This window comes from Centroberyx gerrardi, chromosome 8, assembly GCF_048128805.1.
Source record: "Centroberyx gerrardi isolate f3 chromosome 8, fCenGer3.hap1.cur.20231027, whole genome shotgun sequence".
NCBI lineage: Eukaryota > Metazoa > Chordata > Actinopteri > Beryciformes > Berycidae > Centroberyx > Centroberyx gerrardi.
Genome location: NC_136004.1, coordinates 27,698,068 through 27,716,988, shown reverse-complemented (window position 1 = coordinate 27,716,988; position 18,921 = coordinate 27,698,068). Strand labels below are relative to the sequence as shown.

The 18,921-nt window shown below is 44.2% G+C and overlaps 2 protein-coding genes across 2 annotated transcripts in view; one reads left to right on the top strand and one right to left on the bottom strand.

Annotated features, from left to right (window-relative positions):
- taok3a (TAO kinase 3a) overlaps positions 1 to 11,087 on the top strand; it is a 73,103-nt gene extending 62,016 nt beyond the window's left edge. Inside the window, exons 15-21 of the mRNA XM_071897726.2 lie at positions 1,398 to 1,634; positions 2,949 to 3,077; positions 4,319 to 4,522; positions 5,399 to 5,638; positions 6,221 to 6,433; positions 7,003 to 7,185; positions 9,513 to 11,087. Of these exons, the coding sequence (XP_071753827.1) occupies positions 1,398 to 1,634; positions 2,949 to 3,077; positions 4,319 to 4,522; positions 5,399 to 5,638; positions 6,221 to 6,433; positions 7,003 to 7,185; positions 9,513 to 9,674 (1,368 nt within the window). The 3' untranslated portion in view covers positions 9,675 to 11,087. The remainder of the gene's footprint in view (positions 1 to 1,397; positions 1,635 to 2,948; positions 3,078 to 4,318; positions 4,523 to 5,398; positions 5,639 to 6,220; positions 6,434 to 7,002; positions 7,186 to 9,512) is intronic.
- A 966-nt stretch (positions 11,088 to 12,053) lies between these two features.
- On the bottom strand, positions 12,054 to 14,611 carry pebp1 (phosphatidylethanolamine binding protein 1). The gene is made up of 4 exons (XM_071897731.2): positions 14,399 to 14,611; positions 13,828 to 13,937; positions 13,285 to 13,385; positions 12,054 to 12,513 (listed from the first exon to the last, which is right to left on the bottom strand). The coding sequence occupies exons 1-4, from the start codon at positions 14,531 to 14,533 to the stop codon at positions 12,296 to 12,298; spliced, it is 564 nt and encodes a 187-aa protein (XP_071753832.1). The 5' UTR covers positions 14,534 to 14,611; the 3' UTR covers positions 12,054 to 12,295.
- Positions 14,612 to 18,921: the final 4,310 nt, after the last annotated feature.

The following is an 18,921-nucleotide window of genomic DNA, read 5'->3' as shown; positions in this document are numbered from 1 at the left end:
GTCACATGACGTGACTTGGCCCTTTGTGGCAGCATGCGGGGTGGCAGTGAAGCAAGTGACTAGGATTGGGAGCCGCTATTACAGTAGGGGTATTGATTCAGCACCAGATTAAGAGGAGAGATCAACCCCCACCCCCCTCCCCTCCCCTCCCCACCTCCTTTCCCTCCTCTTGCTCTTATTTTACTTCTCATTATTTCCATCTTTTCCTTTCCCCTCTAACTCCCAATCACTCTCCATCTGCTCGTTCCCCCTCCCTTCTCCTTCGCAATCAGCCCCCCCCTCCATCTCTCTCTCCCTGCTCCTCTCCACCCCCCCCTCCCCCCTCACCCCCCCCAACTTCTCTCACTCCTTCTCAATGAGGTATTCATGTGACCCACCTGCTGTCCGCCGCTTAGCGTTAGCCCCTCTAAAGAGCTGCTCTGTGCTCTTGTTGGCCCGCAGAGTCGGCCTGCCTCATTCGCAGTTCACACGCCTGCCTCTGCCGCTGCCTGCCCAGGGCGCGAACCGGGGGGGAGGGTGGAGGAGGAGAGGGGGTCCTTGTCCAATAGGGGGGTCTTGGGGCGGCATCGGAGCTCAGACGGGGTTCTGTCAGGCATAGGATGCCACACAAGGCTTCTGGATGCTGGTGCGCTTGGCTAACGTCGCCATCATGTTTGGCCTAAGGAGTTCGGGTGGGAGTTACGAGAAGATGAGGAGCGAGTACTACCTGGATGCGGAGAACCCTTTCTGTCCTCAGGTTGGTGCGTGGCTGGGTGTAGCTTTTGGTGGGAAAGCTGTTGAGCGATGGTGTGGCGGCTGAGCAACGCCAGTGCTGCCGGTTTTGCATAGCGCTGGTCTTAGATGAAATATAAACTTTTTAGCAGTTTAAAGTTGTTTACATCACTTTTATTTCCTCGCTCAGTTTGTCTTGAAGCCACCTCGGATGCGTTGCTGGGCGCCTGATCTATGTAGCGACTGTGTATGTGTGATGGTCAGATGAAAGAGCTTTTGTTGGGCTGCAGCGGTAACCTCATCCAAACAGGGAGACTGGGGATTTCACAGTATTGCTTCTCAAGGTCTTTCTTTATTTTCCATCATCGGTGTGAAATGTGTTCCTTGCCTCTGTCAAACTGACAAGTGATATTGACTGATTGCAGGAAAGAAGACACATTACAGGATTAAATAAATTCTGTTTTTAGTCAGTTCCCTCGTGGAACAGTTAACCTGGATTCACAGATTTGTAATGCATTTTTAGCTGACAAACCTTGAGTGTCACCGTTTTGATCTTCCTTTCTGTTATTTTTTATACACTGCCTTGTTGGCGTATGCATTGAATAAAGGTTCTTTTCAGTCTTATTAAAGGTCACGTGCCCCTCTAACCTCTCGTCGCCTAACCTCAACCCTCTTTCCCCCTACAGGTGACCAAGCAGATCCACGAGCATGAGCAGGAGAGCGAGCTGCGTGAGCAGATGTCGGGCTACAAACGCATGCGGCGGCAGCACCAGAAGCAGCTGATCGCCCTGGAGAACAAGCTGAAGGCCGAGATGGACGAGCACCGGCTCAAGCTGCAGAAGGAGGTGGAGACGCAGGCCAACAACGCCTACATCGAGCTGGAGAAGCTGGCGAAGCGCCATGCCGTGCACACCGAGAAGGAGGTGGGGGTGGGAGGGGGAATGGGGGGTGGGGGGTGGGGATGGGAGGATTGTGGGGGGGGTGGATGTATGGGACATGAGTGGAAAGGCATGAACGGATGCATAGGTACAACAACCCCTAAGCTAGTCCACAGATGATCATGCACCACGCAACAATTGGCTGGGGGATAAAGTCTGCTTTAGAAGAAAATAGACATTGGGGGGGTTGCTTCTACCAGACATGATGTTCATTAAAGTTCAAGTTCAACATCTTTATTGTCCCAAAGGCAAATTGGTTATGCAGTCAGGTAAGCACAAGGGTGAAAACGACATGGAATAAACACTGTAGATAAAAACTGAATATAAAAAACATATAAGCAACAGAATCCCTAAAATAAGATAATTTATCATTCAGAAAACAGCCCAGTAAAACTCCCTATGAACATCATGTCTGGTAGAAGCAACTATCATGATTACAACTCCCTAGCATGTAAACCTTATAGTGAACACTTGCTGGTGGAATATCTGCTCATTAATGAGTTGAAAAGTTTATTTGAAAATCTCACTGACTGGGTGAGTTCCAAGACTTGGGCCTGAAGTTTTATACCACTCAGGAAAGGCATTGCCGTTAATGATGATGATGATGATGATGCCTCCATTTGGAGCGCCACCAGCAGCCTTAAATCACATGCTAAGCAATATCTTGTTAGGGCTTTACACACTGCTGCCACCCAATGATACTTGAGATGAAATACAAGGGGCAGAAGTAGGTCACAGAATGTCACGCGTTGGAAAACAAACTGCATATCTCTCAGATTAGCACGCAGCATGCCATGAGAGAGCGCACCAGCCGGGGAGATAGTATATCTTTTCATATGAACCACGCTACACCCACAAACACCACGAACACACATGCCTCGTGTCATGCCACAGTGAGTGATGCTTCACTCATCTTAACCAATGCAACAAGTCACTAGCTGTAACCATTGGCTTAACATTACAGTCATTAATACACTCATTAAAAATGCATAAAGGGGATGTCCTATATTCTTAAACTGGGTTAGCATACACATATGCCATGTGGTGGACACTTTTATCCAAAGCGCCTTACAGTACCGTGAAGGCATACAGTTTTAGCATGATTGGGAATCAAACCCCTAATTTTGGCAGTGTTGGTCCCAAGCTCTACCCCATTCTGCTAGAGAGAACCACAGTTTAGCGCTGTGTAAGCCTGTATTTGTTGGCAGTTCGGTGCTGTACCCAGCTGAGGCCTCCAGGCTAGCATGCTAAGCTAACGGCCCCACCCCCTGTTTTCCTCCCGTTTCATGTGTCCCTCAGATGAAGACGGCGTTGGCGGATGAGAAGAAGTTCCAGCAGCAGATCGTGGCCCAGCAGAAGAAGGAGCTGACCACCTTTCTGGATAATCAAAAGAAGCAGTACAAGCTCTGCAAGGAGAAGATTAAGGAGGTCTGCCATGTTTGTTGTTTTCCTCTTGCTCCCCGGGGCGAGCTCCTTTGTACGCCTCTCTCTCTCGCGGTGTGTGACACACGCTGCTGTGTGCTGTTTACTGGTGAATCGGCCCTCCTCCACACAAACATGCACATTCAGTACCTCCGAAGTGGTCTGTTGGAAGTTGCGTTGAGTCACCCTGCCTACTCACTATGTACCTACACATGTACATACTCACACACACTCACAAACACACACACAAATGCACACACAAGCGCAGACAGTGTGCGTTTTGTGCGCCTCCACAACCTTGAAACTGAACAGAGTCCAGAGAATACTCCTGTGGGATGGGAGTGTGATACACTGTGTTTTCAGTTACAAGATAAGTGACCAAAATTAGGTCAGCACAGTTAAAAGAAAGCATCGCTGGCAGGGAGAGATATTTCCCATCAACTGAAGGCTGTAGCGGAATTAGAAACCACAGAGAGCGGGGATCAGGCTCATGTGTTAAGTGTATTAGCCCGAGCTGTAGATTACCTTAAAGCCCATGAAAGAGAAAGAGAACTCGCAGTAGGGGGGAAAGATTTGGCAAAAATTATCTCTTTTTGTTTATTTCAACCCTCCTCTGGCTATGAAAGTCATCTGTAGTTCGAGACAGAAGGTCAATTTAAGTTTGCCGTATGCTCCCACTGCAAATGTTTGATCTTGAGCATTGCATTTGAGAGAATTACGTTGACATGGGGATGTATCTAGGTTGGATGACTTAATATTGTGATTAATATATATATATATATCTCAATATAGTGATTAACATTTTTTTTTCATTTTTATTCAGACTATGTTTTCTTTAATACTATAGCCTAGATTGCAAGACTGGCACAGTATTTGACAGGAATCAAACATCTCTCTATCATGTGCAGTTTGTGAATTTTGTATCTGTTAAGACAATAATTGCTTTCCACATATCCAATCTGTGGCACACAACAAGCCATTATCTCAATCTAGGTCCGCACTGGCTAGTACATTCCAAAATTTACTAGCCACTTTCTTTATTTTACCAGCCAAACTGATTTTTGGAGTAGAAAGGAACCTTTAAATGATGGCTACCTTCCCAAAGTGTCTGGTAGAGTAGACAAATCTCCCAATCAAAATTGACCAACATTTGAATTTCCCTCTGTGATTACACTCTGTGCTGCACTTGTAACCACAAGCTCCTCTCACCATTCCTCTCCTCTCCTCGATCTTTCACCCCTTTTCAGGAGATGAACGAGGACCACAGCACACCCAAGAAGGAGAAGCAGGAGCGTCTGTCCAAGCACAAGGAGAACATGCAGCATTCCCAGGCCGAGGAGGAGGCCCACCTCCTGGGGCAGCAGAGGGTTTTCTACGACAGGAACTGCCGCGCCTTCAAGCGCAAAGTCATGATCAAGAGGCACGAGTTTGAGCAGGAACAGATCCGAGAGGTGCGGAGGCTGTGCGCTCTTACTGACATCATGTGTGAAGTCTGGTGTTCACTTTAATGTGACACATGGTCATATAACTCAAGTGTAATCTATAGCAAACGTATGAAATTTAAGCCATTTTTGTCCACATAGGCCCAAACCATCTATGTATCCAGCTCAAGGACTCGAATTGAAGTGGGACCTCTGTTTATCAGTTGTTATTGTTTGTCAAGTTCATGTGAACTTGGCCCCGCTGCCCTTAATCAAAATTTCAACACAAAAACAAAATATTTTTCTCAGCAAACAGGAGTGCACCCTTACCAATTATGCCCATTGTTTTGCAGCGCTGCAAGGTGTTTCCCACTAAGTCTAAAGCAGATTACTGAGGAGTAAAGCAGGGCAACAATGCCATAATCTCCAAATCTGTTGCATAAATCTGGAGGAAGTATTAGGAGGTCCGAAGGCTTTCTATGGGAGAACACACCAAACCCTGAGTCACGTTTTAGATGATAGACTAAATGTTTTGGTTGATACAAAAAGGGAGGATTTAAATGTAAACATGTATGATATTTTATTGATTTTTTCCACTGTTGATGGTGAGACTTGAACTATTGTTGTCATTGGATAATTGTCTAAACTTGCAACAATTTATGAACAGTGTATGCAATTGATTCCTAACAGGGAAAAAGTGAATGTCCCACTCAATACATTGAACAAGATAAAACTGCATGTACAGTGTCAATCAATAGCGCTGTCAGAGCATTCAAAGAACATCAATATCACCTTCTAAAACGATTCAATACAGGTTAGCTGTCCTCAAATGCACCTCACAGTCATCCATGCTTCCTTCCCCCCTCTTCCTCCATCTCCTCCTCCTCCTCCTCTTCCTCTTCCCAGGAGCTGAACAAGAAGAAGACCCAGAAGGAGATGGAGCACGCCATGCTGATCCGCCATGACGAGTCCACCCAGGAGCTGGAGCAGCGGCAGCTCAAGACCCTGCAGAAGCTGCGCATGGACCTGATCCGCCTGCAGCACCAGACGGAGCTGGAGAACCAGATCGAGTACAACAACCGCCGCGAACGTGAACTCCACCGCAAGCATGTGCTGGAGCTGCGGCAGCAGCCCAAGAACCTCAAGGTGAGTCGACCCAGAGGGGGTCAATTTGGCTACGGCAGTTGAAGTTCCCAATCCAGGATTTTATGGGCGCAGTGGTTATTGGTATGCAGACATAGCCAGTCCAGCTTGAAAAGCAGGACTGGCAGACAAACAAAAAGCTTTATCAACTTTGGTAACTAAATTGTGGTTTGATTTTTACAATTCTTCCGGTGTTGCTGAAAAGAGAATTTGCAACCGCCTTAAAGATGGCGCAAGCTGTGAGCAATAGCTTTTGTGTTTTTTGTAGTTTTGATGAAACAGTGATGCAACATGGATGTAACAAATTAATGTGGAAAAAAACCCAGCAAAAGAACATACAAAATGTGTCATCTCTGAATGTCATTTTCTTTTAATGTGCTTTTGAGGATGCTAGAACTATGAATTTGCCTGTGGCTGCATTGGATTTAGTCTTATACCTTGATATCAGTGAAAATCCGAGGTATAACTTCACACCTGCAGACTTTAGAAGCTCCAACAGCTCCAATCCATAGGAAGGCTCTAAAAACGATCTAATCCTCTCTCACTCTCACTCTCTCGCTGTCTTTCTCTCTCTCTCTCTGCCAGGCCTTGGAGCTGCAGATCAAGAAGCAGTTCCAGGACACATGTAAGGTGCAGACCAAGCAGTACAAGGCCCTGCGCCACCACCAGATGGAAGTGACGCCCAAGGCCGAGCACAAGACGGTGCTCAAGGCCCTGAAGGACGAGCAGACGCGCAAGCTGGCCATCCTCGCCGAGCAGTACGAGCAGAGCATCAACGAGATGATGGCCTCCCAGGCGGTGAGTCCAGAGGCACCTGGGAGCGTTGAACTTTTTTTTTTTTTTCTCTTATAGTAACATCTGGATGAGATAATTGAAAATATGTATTAAAAAAGAGAGAAGGGGGAATGATGTGGACAGAAATTTAAGCCATTGAAGGAGATTGTGAGGCTATTTGTTCTTTCTCTCCACCTATTGCTTATGTTTTATATTTTTCTCTCCCTGCCTTGTTTGTCCTCATCTCGTCATGTCTCGTCTTTCTCCAACGCTGTCCTCTTCTCGCCCTCTTCTTCTTCTTTCTCTCCCCCATCCTACTGTCTTTCTGTCCTGTCTGTCCCCATTACCCTCCCATCCTCTTCCCTCCTCCCCATCTCTCTCTTTCTGTGTCTTGTCTGTCTCTATTCCCTCTTTCTCCCCTCTCTTTCTCCTCTCTTCTCCTTTTGTGTGTCCTATCCATGTACCCCCTGACCCCCCCCCCTGTCCTCCTCCTCCTCCTCTGCCCGTTTCTCTCTCTCTCTCCCTCTCTCTCTCTTTCTCTCTCTCTTTGTACATCCCTCTTCCCTGTTGCGGTCCGTGGTCGGCGGTGTCAGCTGCGTCTGGACGAGGCCCAGGAAGCCGAGTGCCAGGCCCTGAGGCAGCAGCTGCAGCAGGAGATGGAGCTGCTCAACGCCTACCAGAGCAAGATCAAGATGCAGACCGAGGCGCAGCACGAGCGCGAGCAGCAGAAGCTGGAGCAGAAGGTGTCGCTGCGCCGGGCTCACCTGGAACAAAAGGTGTGGTGGGGGGTGGGGATGGCGGTAGGAGGCGCCATCGCGTCATTTTAAAGGGGCAATAAGTAGGGTTTTTACTGCCCCGTAGCACGTCATATTTCTGCAGGGGGTCGATAGGGTTGATCAATACAAATGACTCAACTTCTGGCCAGTATTCCCAAAGACGCTCCCAATCTCCTTCTCCCTCACCTAGTCGCATTTTCAACTGCACAAAGATGGAGGACGGCGCTACAAGCGAGCGACATTTCAGCTACAAAAGCTAAGAAGCTTCGTTCTCAAGCCAAAAAAAAGCAAATGACAAAGCGGTATTATTATTATAGTATTATATTTAAATTAGCTAGCTTACTCGTCTCGTGACAATTTCCATCTGAAAATTAAGGGCACAGGAGTGGGGGGTGGAGGGGCTGTGTAGGAGGAGACAAGTTCTATCGATGTGGTTGCAATTTCTACTGGTCGCCAATAGAGATCGATAAAGCTTATAGATTACTTAATGCCCCTTTAAGGATCTGAAGTGTGCAGGCATATAGACAGATATAGACGGTATGTGTAGATAAATGGGAATGGGTAGCAATACCAGAGACAGTATTTATTCTCTTAAAGAGGCTTTGGTAATAATTTCTAATATGAACAGGCCAGTTCTGGTTTGTGCACGCATGGATGCTTAAGCAAACAGGTCCAGATCCACATTTGCATACACCTCAGCAGGCAGGGAGGCAGGCAGGGAAGGCATGAAAGCAGACCCAGACAGACATTCATGAGTTCACACAGACACACACACAGATTTCCCTCACCGCAGGTGGTGATGAGAGTGGCATGCTTTCCTGCAGAGAGCAGACAACCATTTCTCTCCTACACACTCCTATTGCGGCGAAATCTCTAGACGTTCACATTGTTTTGTTATTACATCTCATCATCTATTCATAATGAGCCAGCTAATGTTAAGCGTGGCATTTAGCAGTTATTTTAAAATGAATGGGTATGAGGTACTAATAAGACACGGGGTTAATGCAGTCTGTCAATATCTTAAGAGCTTGTTGCGAATACATAGAGAAGAAGATCGTATTGATTGATTAGTCTGAGGCGAGCGGAGTGCTGTATAACCCTTCGACTCCCTGTGAACCAATAGTGTCAATTTGAAAATACACGTCCTCTCAGATATTTGATATCTAACATCACTCAGGTGTAAATAGACATTTTTCTGTTGGTTTTTATTTGTCGTATTTAGTTATAATTCTAAATTCTAATTCTAATCAGCCCCCCCCCCCCTTTCCTCATGTTGTTAGTTCTCTCCACACTTGTATTTGAAAATGCAGCTGTTGGCCAGGCTGGCAAGTAGCTTTCATACTTGGTTTTATGATCTGCATTGTGAACATAGTTCAGTGAATTTGTGCCCCCTCAAAAATGTTGGGCGCACTACGCCCCTGGTGCAGACCCGGCCCTTCTTCATACGACCACTTAGACCATCTGCCAGGCATATCAGTGACACGAGACACGATGAGATGAGAGCGGCCGAGTCAAGGCGCTCTCCGAAGTGACCGACGTCATCGCTACAGTCTGGTAGACGGCGCTCCGACAACAAAGGAAGAGACGTTTGAAATGCCAGTTCCTTTTGGGCTCCGTCGGTGCGGTACAAGCTGCAGGGATGTGACGCCATCTTCTGGCCGCGGTCTGATCTGCACTCCGGGACCAGGATGATGTCATGGTTTAGAGGCACTATTGTCCTCGGTTCGGTTCACGGTCAGAGTCTGGAGTTTTCTGTGCATGCTCAGTAGTTCGTCAGATTGCCGTATTGCGCTTTGCAGTGCTTTGTCTGCACCTGTGGATTTGTACGCCGGTGCTGATATGGTTATTCGGCTGAAAGATGCAGCAGCTGCAACTCCTGCCAGGACAGAACCTTCTTAATATACCTTAGTAGACCTTAATGTACCTGTACCTTCTTAATATACCACATGCCCCCAGATGAAGTCTGCATCAAGTGACAGATTCCATATTACGTCATATATCCAAGGTTATTTCTGTAAACTAAGAGGACTGAAATAATAATGAGACTGTGGAAAAAAACTAAAACTGAACTAAAACTATCTTCTCTACTTGTCTAAAACTAACTAAAAGATAATAAAAATATACATTTACACTATATATACATACAATATACAAATACACATTTATATGGATAGAATGGATTTTGGACAGAGAATTTTGAAGTAGTCCCAACTTTGAGTTAGTTTAGGATGTATTTGAAAAATGAATGTAAATAAATTTCAATTTGATTTGTTACATTATTACACAATAGCTGTAGTAACCCTGCCTGTCTCTCCTTCCTCCTGCAGATTGAAGAGGAGCTGGTTTCCCTTCAGAAGGAGCGAACCGACCGCATCAAGCACCTGCTGGAGCGCCAGGAGCGGGAGAGTGACAGCTTCGACATGGAGAGCATCCGGCTGGGCTTCGGCAACCTGGGCGCCCTGGACTATCCCAAGGACGACTACAGATGAGGGAGGGGCCGCCGCCGCCGCCGCCGCTGCCGCCATCTCTCTCGGTCCCGGGCGTCCGTCTGCCTCAGAACAACCCCCCTCTCCTCCTCCTCCTCTTCCTCCTCCTTCTCCCCCTCTTTTTGCCTGAACCGACCCGACAGCGCGGGTGTTTCGCTGCTGATGTCCTCACTCCAAAAAACACACAGACACACACACACACACACACATAAAACGGCTCCAGATTCAGTTACTGTGTCTTGTGTTTCCGGGCCGGTTAGAGCCGATGGCAGGTTCGAGCGCCCCTCCCCTCCACTCCCCTCCCGTCCCACCCCACCCCACCCTAACTCCTCCCCTCCCTCCCAAACCTCCCTCCCACCCTCTCATGGTGTCACAAGATGACAAAAAAAAAAAAACAATGCTGGATAACTTCCTGTAGTTGTCATGTTTTTGTAAGAATAATGATAACATTGTCACAGTGTTCTTTGTTTCTTGTGCAATGATGACACTTTTGGTGTGACTAAAAGTGGAGAAGAGAGAAGGAGGGAGAGAAAAACGAGGGCAGTACGGTGAGCCGAGTCGCTCAACAACCATGCATTTTTATTTTTTTTAGAGGTGATTCTTTTTCTTTTCTTTTCTTTCTTTCTTTTTTTTTTCCTGTCTCAAGCCGCGCAAAAAAAAAAAACACAACAAAAAAAAAAAAAATCTTACAAAGCGAAAAAACTCAACAGCCGATCCTTCCGCAGCCGTTCTTTGGCGCTGCTTCTTTCAACACTTTTTTGGTATTTATTCATCAGGAAATTTTTACGACAAATTTGAATAATTTGATACTTGGAGAGAAAATGTCATGATGTACATACCGGTACGCTCAATAATAAATGTGACTCCTTTGAGTGAATTTGATTACTGAGGGGAGTGAGGATGAATCATGGTACTTCTCTGTGTATCGTACTGATTTCTCTGCACTGGCAGCCAATGTGAATAATACATGTGACACATGTGAACTCCGACTCCCAGCTAGCACAAAGGGCTTCATGGGGGGAAGGGGGGGGGGGACTTGTATTTTGTGTATAGAAGGATTTATGGAGAGCTTTTACTTATTTTCGTATCGTATTTTAACTGTTACAAAAATCAAATTTTTTAAAAAACGCTTTTTTTTCTCCCCCCTCCTCGTATAGTATTTGAAGTTCAGTAATCTGTCAATGGGATCTTTATTTGAATTTCTGTCTCAATCTTTTTTCTTTTCTTTTTTTTTTTTTTTTGCTTTAACCACAATTCTCAAGCTGTGTATTTTCTTATAAACCAGACCAGTATGATGCTTTATTATTGCATGCACTTTAATTTCTTTTCCAGGTTAAAAGAAAGCATGAATCTGTCAGAGCTTTTAATTATATTTGTAAATAAAGTGCTCATCACACAAACTAAGGACGTGTGGTTATTCATGTCTATGATGAATTCCCTATATACTGTTGTGTTTACTGTGTGGAAGAGCAAATACCTAAACACCTGCTGATGAAATGAACAAACCAGAATATGGTGCAATCCGGACAGATTTAGGACTCTGAACACACGCGTGTAAGTGACTAGGATGAGTGAAAATAATTTGTCACAGGCTTTTGAATCGACAAACTAGAACATGATCAGGACATTGTACCTTGAAACAAAGCTGGGGAGTGAAATTCAGCAGTACTGGTTTAACTGGAGCTGAGAACAACCGACAAATCCCCATCTCACGTTGCAAAGAGTGAAAAAAAGCTAAGGGAAAATCCCAGAGAATTTGTCCAGTCAGCGAGAACACGGGTCACTGGGACACGGATCTACGGGACCGAACTGAGCAAAGTTCATGGTAAATAATCCAGTCTAGAGTACCGACACGATCCTCAGGTCCTGATCCATAAAGCTCCTGCTGATAAAGCTACAATAATGCTATAATTTGTGGAGTTTCCTCTTCAACAGGGGGGGGGGCAAATGTAACGCACCTCCAAAAATAACCCTAACCCAAAAAATAAAATGCTCCGGAATAACAATTCGACATCAACTAGGTTAGTTTATCATGATCTTTACCAGAAACTTACAGCTAAATCATTCCTCAGATATAGTTACATCAAAGTAGATCAAATATAAATATATATAAATAACCATTCCATGTAATCTGTCCAACAAAAAGTAAAAACAAAATCCACTGGACTTAAAATGTTTTGAAATGAAGACATTTCGTCAAAACATCTTCAACTCTTAATTTTCAGTTTTACTTTTCGTTGGACATCTTTCTACCTGGAAGACTGAAACAAATCTACAGACACGTCCCATGTTAAGGAGGGTGAATAAATGTTGTGGAGGGTCAAAGTCGGCCCGTGCGCCAACACATGATCAGAAAACACTTCCATAAAGAACACAGCCATCTCAGTGATCAACAGATTTATTGTGCATGATGGGGTCAGTGAGAGGAGTTGTTTTTTAGTCAGTTAGTATGGATAACGTGGGTAGGCAGCAGAGGAGATAAACGCTATTCAGTGACACAAGAAAAGGCTTAGTTACTGTTGGGGGTTTTGCTGCTTTGCAACAATGCAAGAATGGGAATTTCCTACAGCTTGGGAATCCCTAGTGCTGAACGCTGTGTGTGAAGTCGAGTCTTTTGTTTCGTTCTACTTCCCGGCCAGCTGCTCGTACAGCTTGGGCACGTAGTCGTCCCACTCGGCCTGGTAGCAGGTCCCGGCCAGCGGCGCTCCCAGCCCGTACTTCTGCCTGAAGCTCTGGATCCTGAACTTGCCGCGGTTGTCTCCGGACCGGTTGGTGAGGACGGACTCGGTGCAGGACACGCTGCCCGACTGCTCATACACCAGCCACACGTACCTGTGGAGACCTGAGGGGGGAGGAGAGGGGAGGGGGGGGAGACAGGCTGGGTTTACTTACTGTTCCACCAGATTACCGTAAAACCTTTAGAAGCTGCAGTTAAAACAAGGAGAATATTCGAGGAGATATTGTTTAAGAGAAAAAGTGGCAAAGGTTGCAGATTTGCCAAACTCCAAACCAGTGGTTATGCATGAAACAGGTTCAGCAGATACATTTTGAGTGTGTGTGTGTGTGTGTGTGTGTGTGTGTGTGTGTGTATATTCACAGGAATAATTAGGTCGGTGCCTTTACAAGTAAATGAGCAATAGCAGTTTGGATTCCACCCTGACTTTCAGTGGGTGTGTCAAAATTTAGGATTACCCCCTCTGTCTGATTTAGACTGTTCAGGTGAAAGTGACGTTCCCTTGTTGAGTTCACTTACTAAATCAACCTTAATCGTGAAAGGGAGGTGTAGATTACAGGGTCCCTGCAAATTTCATCAAGTCAAATTTCAGACTTTAAATCAAAATAAACACGAAAATGACAACCAACTTTTGACCTAACAGAATACAGCATGTCTGCATGTCTGGGCCGATTACCAGAATAAAAGCCCACTAACAAATGACATGTATTTATTTTAGACCCGTTAAGGTCCTTCAGTTTAGACAATTTAAGTGAGTTAGGAATGCACGTACATATCATCCTTTAAAAGAAGTTATGGATTGGCCAAACAATGCGTTTCGTTGGTCCATCCCGCTGTGAATCAGATCAGCAGTATGACAGCTGTTTGGTTTTCTCTTACCTGTGCCCTTGGGAGGACCAGAGCCCACGTAGTCGGACATGACGCAGCCACTGGACACGTCGTTCCCTTTCATGTTGACCACCAGGAAGTGGTGCCACTCTCTTTGGGAAAGGCAAAGCACCAATTTAGGATGGATATACTGTAGAATTTGTGTTTTGAAAAAGTTCTTTTCTGCACTCAGAGTCAGAGACTGTGTAGAAATAAGTCTTAATTTCAAAGAGTAAGAGTGCAAGAGACATTTCAGCAGTCTTCAGCGTCTGGGTTGAATGCTGAAATGTTTGTTGTACTCTTTCTGCTTGCAATTAAAAGAGTAATTTCTGCACGGTTTCTGATTTCAGGCATAGTTATGACTGCAAAAGCCCTTTTTTGAGCATGAATTCTGAACTGTTACAAATGGCAGCACACCAATTTTGCTTTTGAGTAGGTTATTCAGCTAGCGCAAGTATAAACTACAACACCAAGTATTTTCAGACAGACAGATAAAAGCTGGTGAACAGGTGTTTTAAGGGACAGTGGAGGTCAGGCCTGACTGCTTCACCCCACCTGAATTTGGGGTCTTTCCTGCTGGGGGCGTCGGGGTCGGTCAGGACCAGGGTGTACAGCTTACCGGGGTCACATCCCTGCCACTCAATGGAGGTGGGTCGATTCTGCACCTGGAGGGACAAAGAGGCAATAACGCATTGACTTGAATCAGTTTGGTTACGATTATGGATTATGCCAAGTGATTGAAGACCAAGCAATAAAAGTGTCTGCTCCTGGAAAGAAGACAAGTATGAAAACTTGAACTTTGGATGGCTGGTTGCCCAGGATTTTTGGCTGTGACGCCGAGCAGTTTTTGCCTGTCTGCCCTTGTGGCGGCGCTGTTCGGCATTTTACATTGCATCCCCAAAAAGCAGACATACGCAGACATACTGAAAATATTATAAAACGTTGACGATACATTCATTGTCAGTGAACATTTGCAAGTATGCCGACGCCAAAGACATGTATGACCATGCTGAAACAAGTGTATTTCAGATGCATTTGATGCTCAAAAAAGCACGCTAACCTGACGTTAGTGGCTGTGTTGGTTAGCTTAGCTAGCTATGTTATGTAGCTATGTTAGCTAACTAACCTGTGTTGGCGTGAGCACTTTACCGAGTTCGTCGATTTCAACAGAGTTATATTTAACGGCCAGAGCTTGTGTAGGCTTTTCCTCGACTTCCAGCAAGGCAAGAGGCCCGGTCCACTGGCTTAAATCCACAGGCATTTTCACCAAGTAGAAGTAGACCGTTTGCAGACGCTGTCGTTGCTTGCAGTGCACGCACACAGAAACTACCGTTACCGATGCTGCGTTCAGGGCGTGTCAGAAAAAGCGCAAACCTGCTGACAGGGTCGTTGCTGAAGCTTGGATGCGTTCACGTGTTGGCACCCCCACACCACAAAATAATTTGTATTCATGGATTTGAAATCAACCATAAACAACCTGCAGCAGATATTGCTCGCTTTTCGTGAGCTGGAGCTGATTCTAGTAGCGTGAATACAACTGATATATATATTTTTTTATTCCCCAGAACTACCAACATCGGCGGGTTCGCGGCCATGTTTACCGCCTGTGTTGACACATCCCCGAAATTGATGACGGCAAGTGGGGAGATATCAGAGCCTACAGAGAAATCAAACAGTCATACTTGTGTTTACCACAGGAAGGCTGCTATAGAACGTTTTTTTAACCAGTGTGCAGCTCGTGTTACCGGTAAATCCGACGTAGCCTGAACGCAGCATATGGCACAGGCTGCAGGCAGACGCAAGATGGCGCAGTCGACTCACTGCATATAAACCAATCATCACCTTCCTGAAATTTCCACAGTTTGTAGTTTGCTGAAACGCCTGACAATCAAATCCCCTACTAAACATAGCTCGTCCCTCCAGTCCACATGCTCCAATAACCCACTTTCTATTTCCAGTCATCCCATTTTTCTCAATAAATTGACTCTGACTACTCATGAGTCCTGTGATGCGGTTAAGTTTAGCTTATTAAATGTAAGGTCCCTCGCCAATAAGGCTTTCATATGTCAAGATTTTATCTCTTCACACAAATTTCACTTTTTTATGATAACTGAATCTTGGCTGTCCCAAAATGATGCTGCTACTCTTACTGAGGCATCACCCTTGAACTTCCTTGACCTTCACCAACCGAGACTGTCAGGTCATGGAGGATGGGTAGCTGTTTTCTATAAGGATATATTTAAATGCTCTAGTTTGACTCTGGGTAGTTTTACCTCATTCCAATCTCTTGTTTTTATAATTCATGGAAAAATCTTATGTGTTTTAGTCTACAGGCCCCCTAAATCAAGTAAAAGCCCCCTAGCCACTGAGTTTTTAAATATCGTTGAATTTCTTTAACATCTCTGATTCCTCCTCTGCCAGGAAATTCTTTGAAGCCTTCTCCTCATCAGCTGTTGAGATGGTGCCTTCTCTAGACACAGACAATCTCCTGAATAACTTCAACTCAACTTGCTCGTCCATTCTTGACACCATTGCACCCTTTAAACTGAGAAAACCTCAAAAAAATCTTCCATACCCTGGTTAACTGAAAATATTTGTGCCTTAAAGAGAAAGTGTAGAAAAGCAGAGCGTAAATGGAAGGCTTCTATCCTCACTGTGCACCTCAACAAACCTAACAATACTCAAGATATATCGGTCTCTACACACAACACTGCCACCTTAGGAAGTTCTACCGTTTCCTTGTGCTCTCTTAATGAGACCATAGCTAAAAATGAAACCATGTCCTGCCTACTACGCCTTTAAAAGAAGCTCTTGAATTGGTCGGCCCACATTTTCTAGCAATAATAAATTCCTCTTTGATGTCTGGCACTGTTCCCTCTTACTTTAAGAGTGCAGTTGTTGAACCTGTCCTTAAGAAACCCTCTCTTGACCCTTGTTCTCTTAACAATTATAGGCCAATCTCTACAACTACCTTTCAGATCTAAAGTATTAGCCTGGAGAAAATAGCGGCTAACCAGTTAATCTCCTTTATGGGCAGCACAGAGGTGGGGACTCGAGTCACATGACTTGGACTCGAGTCAGACTCACAATTTTACATTTTTTTAGTCACAATTTTAAGTGCTTGAGACTTGACTTGATGCACGTAGAGAAGACTTGAGACTTGACTTGACTTGGGTTCTGGTGACTTGGGACTTGGCTCTGACTTGTACTTTGATGACTTGAAAAGGTTTCTAAAGTCTTGACTTGAGATCTTGTGTTTGTGTAAATGACTTAGATTGAAAGTGATGAGATTTGTTCCAGCAGACGACTGAATTTAAATTCTGTTTTCTGAATTTGTATGGAATGATTGAATTTATTGAAGTTGAAACTGATTATAGAAATCAAACTCATGATGCTCTTACCAAGTTTTTATCCTATTAAAACCATATTGCATTGAAAAGTCCTAGATATTTAGTTTTCTTTAAGATATTAAATTGATACTGGACTCTTGATTTGTTCTGACTTGACTTGCTGTTCTACATTTAGACTTGGGACTTGACTTGAGACTTGTGCCTCAAGACTTGAGACTGACTTGGGACTCGAGTGAAGTTGACTTTGTCACACATCTGGTGCAGCAACAGCGTTTTTGAGACATTTCAATCTGGTTTTAGAGCTCTACATAGTACTGAATCAGCTCTTCTCAAAGTAATGAATGATTTGCTTTTAGCTGCCGACTGGAAATTAATGTTTTATTTCTTCTGGATCTGTCCGCAGATAAAGCACTCGCGGGGCTGGCTCCTTCTTACATCTCTGGTCTTTTAACCCCATATGAGCCAAGGCGCAGTCTAAGATCCTCAGGCACAGGTCTTTTGGTTGTTGGTTGTTGGAATAACTTGCCTGGGGAGATTAGGCCATTTCAGTGTCTTCTTTTAAATCACTTTTAAAAACTCACTTTTACCACCTGGCTTTTACTCGAACCTTTTGGCTTTTACTTCATGTGATTTTAACCTCTGATGTCTTACCTTTTTTATGTAATTTTGCTTTTTAGTGTTGTCTTTTTATGTACTTATTTTTCTCCCTGTTTTGTAAAGCACTTTGTAACTATGTTTTGATAAGTGCTATATAAATAAAGTTTATTCTTATTATTAAAACCACGTTGGAAATGCCTAAGGAAAATAGTAATATTTTCTATCTGTTCAAGTAGAAGAAATCAAGAGCCTGTCTTTCCTCCTCGATCCAGATTAATTGGTTTGAGCTGGTGGATCACTGTTTATTTCCCCCCTTTTATCCCCTTGATTGTCAATATCTTCCCTTGAAACGATTCAGCTGACACACAAGGGTAAACCCTAAAGCGGAATCACAATACGAACTATCCCTTATGGCTCCAACCTCACATTAGCATTTGTCTGCTTGCCAAAAATCTTGCATTAGTATGCTTAGCTAGCAAGCACTGAGTAGCCTGACCTAATAGTGCTTGTGTCAGAAGAAGTTATGAGTGTTTGTGGGAGACGTGTGATTTCAGATATGGATCTACCAAGAGTCAATATCCAGCTACTGGACAGTCATCCTTTCAACCAAAGACACACTGAAGATGTATTGTATTATATTTTATTAGAAACAAAATGTTGCTATTAGATGAGTCATTCATATTGTAACAAATATGAGAAATTAAAAGTCATTTTGAAAAACCAAACGTGGTTAAATTAGGATGCAAAAGAATAACTAATCAAAATGAATGAACATCTCTCAAATTCAGCATGTGGCAAAAAATCATCTGCCATCACCTCCATCATTTCCCCCTCACACCTGAAATTGTGCTTCGACTTTGAGTAAACAGCAGCAAATACAACCTGAGAGAGAGAGAGAGAGAGAGAGAGAGAGAGAGAGAGAGAGAGAGAGAGAGAGAGAGAGAGAGAGAGAGGGAGGGAGGGAGAGAGAGAGAGAGAGAGAGAGAGAGAGAGCACGTTCTGCAGGCCAGTGGTCCTCAACAGGGGGAGAGATGTGACTTGAGATTTTCTTAAAATGTTAAGAAAATCCAAGTCAAACGAAATTATTACATTCACCATAAATATTTACTTTGATGAGCAAATAATACAATATTGTCAAACCAGGTTAAAGCAGTTCGGGCCAGGTTTCATTGGAATCGGTGGCCCACTTGTTTACAAAACTGAAGACTGAAACAAAAAATGTACATTTACGTTTAAAAAAAAAAGTATGCAGGTATGAGCAAGGATGAGGAAAGTATTAGTCTAATTTTTGGGGTTTTTTATTACACTATATTGTAATTATGTATGATTGTTATTAAGGGAGACACTCCATAAGCCCCTCGGGGTTTCTTTGGTCTTCCTTGCACATGCTCTTTGTGTTGGTATACATTATGGATATTTTGTTTGAATTACTCTTTTGTGCTAAATAAATAAAATAATGTATTTCTATAATGAGTCTGTGGTAATCAATAGTGAGTTTAGTGGCCTTGTGGTACTGGTGTCTATTATGTCCTATAGACACACATTAGACCCTGATTTAATGAGATTTTGTCCCAGGGAGTCCAATAAGGTGAAATTTGTATTGTTGCTGATTTGGCACTGAGTTGTATAACTGTCTATACTGTGGGTGGGGAGATAACAGTGGTGAGAGTGAAACCTCTGGCTGGAATAGTCTTTCTAATAG